Source organism: Battus philenor, unplaced genomic scaffold, assembly GCF_028537555.1.
Source record: "Battus philenor isolate CCGP_79_NKW_IND1 unplaced genomic scaffold, ilBatPhil1.0.hap1 SCAF_3, whole genome shotgun sequence".
NCBI lineage: Eukaryota > Metazoa > Arthropoda > Insecta > Lepidoptera > Papilionidae > Battus > Battus philenor.
Window position 1 is genome coordinate 12089891 of NW_027181693.1, and position 11752 is coordinate 12101642.

General features: G+C 31.2%; 2 protein-coding genes across 2 annotated transcripts; one reads left to right on the forward strand and one right to left on the reverse strand.

Annotated features, from left to right (window-relative positions):
* Nucleotides 1–89: 89 nt before the first annotated feature.
* On the forward strand, nt 90–3398 carry LOC137926896 (proteasomal ATPase-associated factor 1-like). The gene is made up of 6 exons (XM_068770633.1): nt 90–230; nt 305–621; nt 930–1146; nt 1820–1952; nt 2197–2361; nt 3061–3398. The coding sequence occupies exons 1-6, from the start codon at nt 175–177 to the stop codon at nt 3355–3357; spliced, it is 1185 nt and encodes a 394-aa protein (XP_068626734.1). The 5' UTR covers nt 90–174; the 3' UTR covers nt 3358–3398.
* Nucleotides 3399–3485: 87 nt separating this feature from the next.
* On the reverse strand, nt 3486–11540 carry LOC137926725 (putative leucine-rich repeat-containing protein DDB_G0290503). Its single transcript, XM_068770407.1, has 13 exons — nt 11499–11540; nt 10068–10168; nt 8963–9077; nt 7635–7701; nt 7508–7569; nt 6488–7433; nt 6166–6202; nt 5698–5783; nt 4906–5619; nt 4759–4830; nt 4191–4322; nt 3975–4129; nt 3486–3533 (listed from the first exon to the last, which is right to left on the reverse strand). The coding sequence occupies exons 1-13, from the start codon at nt 11538–11540 to the stop codon at nt 3486–3488; spliced, it is 2577 nt and encodes an 858-aa protein (XP_068626508.1).
* Between the last annotated feature and the right edge of the window lie 212 nt (nt 11541–11752).

The following is an 11752-nucleotide window of genomic DNA, read 5'->3' on the forward strand; positions in this document are numbered from 1 at the left end:
AAAAAATAAGTACTTATGTGTCACTTAAAAGAGTGTAACTTGAAATGTAACCTTTACTGTCAATATTTATTTGTGTTTTAAAAGTCATTCTTCGGTGAAATATACCGCTCTGGTTAATCATTGTTTTGAATATTAGCGATATTAGCCTGTGTATTAGTAAAATTTATTAAAAAAATGTCTAATATCATGCCTGTTGTTACAATACAGTGTGATTGGTTAGATGTAATGAGGTATTTTAAATAGAATTTGTTATTGAAATGATGCTCTGAAATTTCGATTCATTCCGTATGTTTACATCTTTCAGATTACCTAAGGGAGAAATTTGGATATCATCTAAATACATCGGACACAACGGCACACATGATTCAATAAAAACTTTGGTAAATAAATCTGATGGGAAAATACAAATAAAATGTCCTGAAAATTACCAATACGTTTCACATAGCAATTTAAGTCTAGTTGTTAAGCATTTAAGTTCAAGTTTAAAAGTTGCATTTGTTGCACCTACTAAAACCCATATGATCCACAAGAAAGCTATCTTATCTATTTCATCAGGTGAAAATGCCTTGGCTGCATCATCTTGTGAAGAAGATAAACTTTTAGTTTGGGACACCAGAACAGGCAAGAATAAATAAATTCTTTTTGAATAATATTTTATTATTTTAGTTTAAAATAACCTAAAATATAAAGGCATCAATAAAAGAAAACTATAATTTATTCTTGACAAATATCTACAAAATATCTCATTGTTGGACACAACTATTTTGTTTGAGAGTAGGATTTTTACTGGCTACTGAGTTACTTAATTGACAACAAATAATTTAGTTGATTAATGACTGCCCAGGCCAGTGGGCAAGAATTCACTGCATTCTTAACACTAATGAGTTATAACTTTGTGTGGAAAATTTAAAATCTCTTTTATTTTTCAGATGAAATACTTTTGGATTTAAAAGGGCATGGTGGGCCAGTGTACCGTTGTAGATTCTTTCCATCAAATATAGTATTGATTTCAGCGGACGCAGATGGCTCTTGTAGGATATGGTCAGCAGAGACGGGAATTAATCCTGTGACATTGATAGGACATAAGATGTCTGTTTCTGATATCACAATTATTGATAAAGGTCGAAATGTAATCAGTGTTAGCAAGTAAGACCTGCTTCTGTTGTAACAGTTGTAAAGTATTCAAATTATTTTTTAAATAATGTGTCTGAGCATTTGTGAGAATTTTATTGTCGCCAGTCTAAAGTGTAATTTAGTTCCACCAAAACATGTAAATGAATTGTTTTCATAATCTCATCACAACTAAAGCTATTGATTGACACTAGTTTACCTAAACCAGCCTAACATCCACCTAGTCACGCCATGAAGTGCCTCATATGTTACCTAAGACCTTGGCCACCAAATAAACAGTAAAATTTGCATAAAAGCCTGATTTAAGGCTCCTGAGGGAGCCCTCATGCTTTATGTCACCACCTATGATGACACTACACGCTATTACGATAAATTAGTGACCTATGACTAGAAAAACATTGTATTGTAAATAATTGTTTTGCCTTTGATAAATTTATTTATAATTTTATAAATATTAAGTATTGACTCTTTTGTTTTCACAAGATTCATTTTTATGAAAATGATAACATTTTACATTAACATTAGACTACTAAAATTGCCAAAATTATGTTGCACATTTCATAAAATTTTATTACTAAATATAGGTATAAAGATCTTTTATAGATATAACTATTTTTCTAATAAGTTCATGAAAATGATTAAAAGATTGTAGTGTGAATACTATTATTAATCAAATGTGTTATTTTAGAGATGGCTCAGCAAAGTTATGGGATGTGGGTGAATCAAAATGCATTGACAATGTTTTAGAGGGACATGGCCCTATTAACTGCTCTTCAATTGTAACAACTGCAGATGAGGTTACTGTAGAAAATGATAGAGAGGTGAATATATAAACTATAACATGTAACTTATTTGAGAAAATATTAATAGTTCTAGATATTATGTTAAAATAATAGTTTTCTTTAATTTTATAAATTTGTGCTTGTATACAGAATATTATAATACAGTTTAATTGTGCAGCAGATTGGTAATCATTTAAAATTTATGACATTTGTTGCATGCATTAATTAAGTTCCTAAAATATTACAATTAACTACATATATTTGAATAAAAATTTTTTTTTAGATTGGTACTGGCAATAAATTACTTGTTGTGGGATGTGAGAGCGGATTGATTATCTGTGCTCATATAGCAAAAAGAGCAGAAATATATCAGAAGCAATTAGATTCAGCTGTAAATGCGTGCATAATTATGGAAAAAATCATTATTGCCGGATGTAGTAACGGAAAGGTAAATATGAAAATTTAATTAAAAAGATTATCCATAGAGAGGGCATGCTTGAGATTTCTCTACAAGATTAAATCAGGAATGAAGAGATCTATAGACAAACCGAAGTTACTGTCATAACAAAGGTAGGCAGCATGCAGGCCACAAAGTGCACATAATAGATGGACATTGGAATCTTAAGGTCCTGGAGTGAACACCATGGACAGACTAGTACTGTATCCACAAGAAGGACAGACGACTTGTTAATTTCATCTGTCCTTCTGGGATGCATGTCATTTCCAATCGGTTCTATTCGAATTGATCTATGAGGTAAGCCCCTGTCTAGCTGTGGGCATCCATCTAAGATGACATCATGAATTTTCGACCCCTGATCCCCTAGGTGTTTAAGGTTGGATTATGATGAATAAAATTAATTTATCTTTCATATTACTTTTCTATTATATACCATAAATAGTATAATTTTATATATGGTTGAAGGATTAGCTTTTTATGGAAAATACATTTATATCCTATAATCCTACATATTCAAAAAATCTTAGGATCTGAATTTGCAAGTGTGTAGAATAACTATAACTAGCTGTGTATGAAAGAAACAAGAAACTACAAGTGAGCGCCTCCATAATAACTTAACGCAATAATTTTAGGCAAACATGCATTAATATCTAATAACTGTTTATGATATACACTTTAAATTTTTTTCAGATTGTTTACCTAAATCTTGACGATGGATCTATAATGAAAGAAATACACGAATCTGCAAATCCAATTCTGAGTCTTGCAGTATTATCTCCCCCGTTTTTTGTAGTGGGGCGACAAGATGGAACTTGCACTGTATTATCAATGCAAGAATCACACAATATGATCAGAGTACAACTAACAGGCTCAGATTGTGATGGTATTAGAGACATTTCCTTTAACGGCAAATGGATATTAACTGCTTGCCGGGACAAGAATATAAGAAAATATGATTACAATCAAATAGGTGTACACTTTAAGTGACATTTGAAGTAAAGTTAGCTTTAAAAGCAACATAAGGTTATCGGATGTTTGAAGATTGAATTGTAAAAATTATTTAATAATTTCAAAATAAATGATAAAATATACAAAATGTGTATTATTGACAGTTTTTAAAGGTTACTGCAGTCGCACATGATTTGAAATTTATTTGCGCCTCTCTGAAACAGAAACAAAATATTTCAAGTGAAATTTATGTTAGTGTGAAATTCAACGGTTCGCTACTCCTCCCAACACTAATGTAACATGGCAATTGAGGAATAAAACTAGGAATTGCGCGTGCATTCGCCGCCGAACTATGCAAGTGACTGCCGACTGAATAAACAGTAGTAAACTTTTTTAATTCTCGAACTACCTAATGTTAGTCTAATCTAATAATATCCGGACAACCGCTATCGATCAAGTGAAAGTCAGGCCCTCACGGGCGCCCTTGAGTTGTTACACGTATTGAGGGCTCGGGAATCTGGGCCTCCGGTAAAAATTTATGTAACGACCCGTGCCGAGTTTTAGCCTTCACCGTCCTCCACATCTAGTCTAGAAGCTGCTAAGGCAATGGTAACCAAATGATAGTTTTGATCAAAATTTAATTACATCGTAGTTACCTTAAAATTATCGTAATACTTTTTATAGCTTTTTAATCCATCTCTATTACGACGCTTTATGTCCTTCCATAGAACTCTATCTTGTTGGATATTTCTATGCAACATTTTCCATTTTTTTCTTGCCTTTTCTTCGGTTCGTGAACTTTTGAAAACATCTGTAAATTTTCTTTTTCTTTTATTTTGTCTAACAAACTAGACATATTAATCGATGCGTACCTTTACGTTTAAGATATATTACGCATTTACAAGTAGAATTCATCCATGCGTTCCATGTTTCTAAATTTTCGATGACATTTTCCAAACCTTTACACCACTTTTGGATTTCGCAGCCATCTATTTTACCTATTCCTAAATCCAAGGCATTATAAAAAAAATTTTCATTAGCTGAGGAAGTGAAAAAAATAATTAGTTGTATAATTGCATAAAAATACTTTCAAATGCCACTTTCATTGCTTAAACATCGATAAATATAGCACTGAACATGATTCTTTCGTAAATTTACAAGTAATTTTCCGTACTTCCTTACGCAAGTAACGTAAACTTTGAATGGTATTAAAATTAATTGAAAATTTTGTACTTTTAAAGTTTCAACAAATATGGATATTTTAATTTATAAAGAAAAATATCCTTAACATTTATTTCGTGTTTGTTCAAATGTTATTTATCATAAATTTCAATTAAAATAAGTCGATAAAAACACGTTAAAGAGATATTTATTAAGAGTTTTAAAATCATATTAAACGTAACTCTTCAGTTACAATTTAATTTAAAAATATGGTTATACCGCACTGATTTAATTTCTTTTTTTCATTCTGCAAAAAGAATTCGTCACACGAATAGGATTTTTTAGTTTTTTCTGAAAACAAAAGCGTTCATTTAATGACTTTGATTTATATGAGAATATTTTTTAAAACAACCGCAATTGGTTTACCTTTCCTGCAGTTATCACCTTTCGCTTTATTCTGAATTAAGTCAACGGTGTTAGGGACTGTTATTACCTCTTTAACATCGACTCCTGATAATGCAGGCCCCTTTTCATTAGTTTTATTTGTTCTGGCAACTTTACCTTTTTCTTTACTGACAGGTTTTTTGGTTACATTTTTTTCATAGAGTATTTTAGTTTTATTTTTCAATCGGTTATTGTTATTTGCTATGTCCGTTTTGATTAAGGTTTTTGATTTATTATTGGAAGTCTGATTCGTCTTTTTATTTTTATTAGAAGTATTTCCTTTTACAAGTCTTTTTACTTTATTATTGACTAAATTTAGTGGTTTTCCTTCTGTTTTTCTATCTCTTTTCATGTTTTTTGTGGTATCGATTTTTCTTTTCCTATTTGAAATATTTGCTAGCGGTTTTGCATTTGCCGTCTTAACTATTGTATGTGTTTCTTTAATTATTTCGTTTTCATTCTGAAACGGTGTAAGTAATACTTCGTTCATTTCGTTATTATTGGTGGACATTGAATTGAATTTCGTGCCTATTAATACTTCAGAATTTTGTGCTGAAGCATAACTACTTTCAGATGATTTTCCTTTTTCATTTGTTTCAGTAATATTACCTAGTGATGTTACTGATTTATTTACACTTTCAGTTACCTTAATGCTAGGCAGAGGCATATCTAGTGGCCATGATTCATCAGCATTCGCTGTTATCAAAACAGAGAAAGTTATAATGTTTATTAATTGTTACAGATAAACCAAATGTAGGCTTAGTATTAACTTACATAGTAAATTTTCATTTGGTGGAGCAAAATCAATATTCACTCTAAGATAATCACTGGACGATTTTTGTAACAGTAATTCATGGTCACTGAAAAAAAAAGTTATAACTTAAAAATTAACCTAGATTTTTATGATATGACTGCTGTAATATGTATAACAATATTTTTGTGTTTAGTTTCTGTAGTTGTTATATGCAAAATTGGTTTTATTACTGTTTTTTTATAATAATTGAACGACGAATCAATACCATAATTAATTGTGTTCATAAGTAAAACCCTACATACTCAAGGAAATATTTATAATGTAACAAAAACTAAACTATGCCCGACAAGTAGCATTTAAATAATATATGATGCGTTAAGATTTTTTCTTATCTGATCCACAGATAAAAAAAATTACATAAAATCCAACCTTTATTCTAATAGGTTGCAGAATAAAATAGTTAACGAGTTTATAATAAGATTGATTACCTTTTATTCGTTGAAGATTTTGTTCTCATTGCAATATCTGAAAAAGTATTTACTGACTTTTATTTTTATTTTCCATTACAATAAAACACCTGGTTGATATGGGAACTGTCTTATTTAGACTATATTTTATAATAGAAAAAATTTTAAGATCCTTTATATGCGTAATAGAGATTATTTTAGAACAAAAAAAATTCTAAGATGAAATTCAATAATTCAATAAACAAAATATATTGAAAATATATTTTCTTAATCTTAACTTTTCAAATAAAAAGATGTGAAGAAAAATTAGGCAAATATATCTTTCTTTCTTAAACTTTATTACCCATATCAATAGCTGAAAATTTTACTTTTTTGTTCTCTTCTTCATTTACTTCGTTATTGACGTCTGCGGATTTTTTATCAAATGACTCCATGATTGTGTCTAATAGGTCTTCAATTATTTGTTCCACATCACTTTTTTGTTGTGATAAAACTGAATCATTATCTTTCACATCCGCGAAAACAACGCCATTCTCTTTTTCTTGAATACTATGGTTATTCGTCCGTGTGTTTTCAATTTTTACTTCATCATTTACATTATCGAAATCACTTTTGGTTACTATTTCATCTTGCTTATTAACATTACGAACTGTCATATCATCAACTTCAAATTTATTTGAATTTGAATCTTCTGTTTCATGCATTAGACTATCTATTTCTATTGTATCATCGTCTTGTTTTAATAAGACAATAGTGTTTTGAGTTAAATCTTCCGCCTCATTTACAAAATTTGAATCAAATTCATCAGATTGTGTTAAATTTTCAAGTTCTAAGAAATTTTTTGCCTGTTCTTCTTTATCTCTATATACTTCTATCTGATCAAGACTTGTGTTTGTTTCGTTTTTATCAATACTATTTTCTTCGTTCTTCGTTTTGTCTTGAAGTTGATTTATTAAATCATTTGGTATCTCATGTACTATATTATCTAATTGCAATTTTAAATATTGTAAAATGTTTTCATTTTCCTCAGTGTCAGCGTCAATGCTTAATTGCGGACTTGAAAATTCTTCAAATAACGGATAATCTTTATGAGTTTCTATTATTTGCAGTTCTGCGTCTTCCAATACATTTAGATATACATCTTTTATGAACTGCTTTGTACTAAGTTCAGTCATTGAAGAAGAGTTATCTACAACTGCATCTACAGCAGTTTCATGAGAAATTATAGATGAAGATAGATTTCCTTCCGATAAGTTTTCGAATTCAGAATCCGAGATCTTGCATATATTCTGAAGTGAAAAGAAATAAAAATAAATTGTAAATATATAAGTAGACAACTTACAAATATGAGTTGTTAAATTACCAATACTTGGTCGATTAAATCATCAATTAAATCTAAGACTGGTCCTTCTTCTTCCTCCAGTTCTGAAAAGATTTATTTTAATGCAATAGAAGTTTACAATTCATTAAAAGATCTTTTTTATAATTACCTAAGAGATCCTCCTCTAATAACTTGTATTCCATATCATCCATAATATTACCAATCCACAATGTTACCTGTTAAATAAATATATTTTTGATCAATGAGTATGCAGGTCTTACTTTTTTTAATGTTAGGTCTATGAAAGTTTTCAATATTGCAGGTGATGTTTGATATTTTCGATTTTTTGGTTTTAAACAGCTTAAAATATTACTTACTTGCCTTTATAAGAAGCGGATTAAATTAGCCTGAAATACGCAATCGAAATGGGAATTTGTAAACTTTACTTACCTAAAATATAAATTCCATACATATAGCAATGAAGATAACGGTGCGAGGTGGAGGCAAGATTGGAAATCGTTACGAAGACCGATCGCAAGTGATAATAAATTATGGCTACTACAATTAAAAAACTTAAAATATGGTTGTGTATATTTGTAATTGGTCTAGTTTTCCAGTTATTTATTTTTGATCTAGTTTATAATTAATTTATTTTCCTTATTAAACTCACTTATTATTCCAATGCATGTCGATATATCTGGTCGATACAACACTATAATCGATAACGATCTCTATACGTGTTTAAATAATTTATAATTTAAGTATAATATACAGGGTGATAGTTACAGAGGTAAAAGCTTTGAAGGGGTGTTAATATATAGCATCTTCGTCACGCAAGGAGACGCCCGCGTCGCTCCAGATCGCCGAATAAACCTCGCTTCGCACAACATATACTACACTAAAGTCGCAACATTATAGACCTACACGGATGTAGTCCTTCTTCATGCAAACGTTATCGTTGTAATTGGATTACAATCGACCAGCATATAAATTTCAGCTCAATCTCGATAAGACTGTACAAAGCCTAAAGCGGCTACCAGCATAACTTCAATGACATCAAATGCAAACAAATATACATACATCTACTTTGCACATCGTCTTGTCATTACCTACAAAGCCTACCGGCTCTAGGAAGAATTCCACAAAGCGTTTTGCGAACTAATGAGCAATAATATAAAAATATTCACCTCTTTAAAAGTTACAGTACATACTATAATTACCCAGTATAACGCCCACTGAAAAAGTTTAGTGATTTTGCCGCTTTTTATAAATTTAAATATTAAATAGCTTTAACTAACTAATTACGCTAGCATATAAATTTTAAACATAATAGCGAGCAATATCATACACATACTATGTTGCTTAACATGTTTAATCTAAAAGTATAATGAAAATATGTACTAACTACCACTTGTACGTATTAAAAGTATAAATTTATTAAATGCCGTATATTTACAAAGGCAATAGCACAAAAAATAAATGTTTAATAAAACTTACTTGACGGGAAATTTCTTCAAGTATTTCCTTATTTTTTATTTCTTTTCCCAAACGTTTCTTATATCGTAACACCGATGTTATTTCATCTCTGACTATATTATTGATTCTGTCTAAGCTAGGGTTTTGTAGAAAGTATTGAATATATTTTAATTCTATTAATTATTAAATAAAAAGATGCGAAAAACGCTTTCTCAGTATATACAGTTTATCTAGATTATTAATAAATCAAACTAGCTTGTACTACAATTTGGAAAACAAGACCATAGCATTAACATAATCACTATACCATAATAATCTTTTAAAAACTAGTTTTCCCGACGGACGTTGCCATGTATTAGTTATGTAAGATTCGTCGCTGAATACGGGCAGCGCTAGCCTAGCGCCGCTAGGTCATGGAGGCGATCTTTGAAGAGACCTATATCTTACAGTTGGCGTTTATCGGCTGACATGATAATGATGAATAATTCAAATATTAATAAATAAAAAAGTTAATCAAAACCATTGTGTTATTGTGCGTAAATAACTAATGTTGATACTTTTCCAACAGGGAAACGTAAAAAAAAAGTTTTTTTTTTTTTAAATTTTGACACAAACACGGCAGCCGTTAGGTTTTATTTATCGACATTGCAAATCCAAAGTGCACAGAAAAATAAAATTTTCTTTTATAAAAACTCATTAATTATGAATAAACTGTATTAAAAAAGTTGAATGAAATGGCTAAGGTCGTTTAAAGTGAATGATTTTTCATTGAACATTTTTTTTTGTCTCTTACAATTTTTCACGACAATAATATACGAATATCTATAATATCAAAGCTATTAATAATTAAATTATACCTAGATGTTAGTAATAAATTCTTTGGTCTTAATAGTTTCAGCGTAATTTTGAAACCAAATATTGCACACAGCATTTTCAATTCCCTCGTTCCAGAATTGTCAACTTTCAATTGTCGCCTTTTTGGAAATCTGTAATTATTTGTTTTTTTTTTAAAGTAGCGCATTTATAAAGCATAAATTAATTTGGCCAACTGCATGAATCTTAACAATCACTATGGTTTTTGAATTATTTATATATGTATTGTACTCAAATATATATATGCACTTACTTCTTATCCGACTTTGTATTAACCTTTTTGAAACAATTTATAGCGTCAGTTATTTGCACAATTGGTTTTTCATCCATTACCCGTTGTTTAAGTCGATCTACCTGAAAAACAACATAATTTAAGTAAGTTATTATAATCTAATATCATTTTGGCATTTGTCTGCGAGATCAATCATGAATGAGAAGATACGTAGACGAACGAAGGTGAACTAAAGACCGACATAGTCCAGCCAAATGGCAAGATCAAGCGCCGTTGAGACCTTCAAGTTGTTGTTTAAATTTGAAGAGTTTTATAATAATATTTGAGTACCTAGTGGTTGATGATACGCCATGCATTTACTACGTTTTAGTCAAAAATCCTGCACCGCTTCAGCTATTATCATTGGATAATCCATAGAGAAAGCCTTAAAGCCGAAGTGACAAACCCTACTGAACTTTTGTTATTTTTTTTCAGTAGGTGGGGCATTACGAAATAAAGTAATTTAAAGCTTAATTTTAAGGTGACGGCTATTGATGATTATAACGATCTTATATAACAAAGCTGTTTTGACTTTGACTTTAACTATTATAGCTGTATTGTATTGGTAACTGCGTTCGCTAAGCACCACCCACAGTTTGACGCCTGCGCCGACTGTAAAGTGTTTTAGAAGAGTGGCGGTTTCCCAATCCGGTGACGTTAATAAAATAAATGCTATGGCCAGGAGCTTAGTTACTGCGAAGAGATCAAGGTTAATAGCCCTCAGTGTTAGGCCACCTCAAAACCGGTAAAGCTATAAACACGATGGATTTGTAAAAAGCTCAATTAACGAAATACATAAACTCATCCCCTGGAGACATAGGGTTGAGAATCCCATTAATTAAGTTATTTCACTAAAATATCTTCCAGCGAAAACCAATTACACTACTATTTGTATGAAGAAGCCATCGCAAGGATCGCCACGATGACCGGTCTTGCGCTGCCCGTATCAAGCGATTTCCTAAAACCTTAACTATGCCATCGGTCCACCTAACAGGGGACCCACCAGTGCTACATTGCCACTAGAGAACCCTTCGGCTGCGCAAGCGATGTGCACTGCCCACTGCCACTTCAGACGAGCAATTATTCGCGCAACGTCAGTTACCTTGGTTCTTCTGCGGATCTACCCCATTTTTGATTCAATCTCGCAGCGAAACTCCGAGCATAGCTCACTCTATTGCCCTCTGGATGACCTTGAGCCTGTTTATAAGGCCCCTGTAAGTCATCACGTCCCTAATCCGCTAGTCATTATCGAATACATCTACACGAGTGCAGTTTTCTAATGCCAATAAATCTAGTGTGACGGAAAATTGCGACTACTGCATACTGAACTCTGTCATGTAAAACCTTTTATTCCGTCTTTGTTATTTTTCGAACGTTATTGCACGTATGTCCATGAGTTGCGTGAATGGTTACAAACTCTTTATCTTCGCCACTACCGAAGCCTTTGATGCTCATGGCTTCCTTTTCTGTCTGTGTATGTACAACAAGGTGTTCTGTTAGTTGTGCGCCATGACTGCGCCTGTATAAATAGTGCTTCAACTACTGTGTGTAGGTTTAATTACAAATGTTTGCAAGACGATTGTACAAAAGTTAAACAGTTAAAAAATATATAAGCATCGAACCATAAAATTTGGCAAGACTTTTGATTTATTTCTCCAAGTATCTAT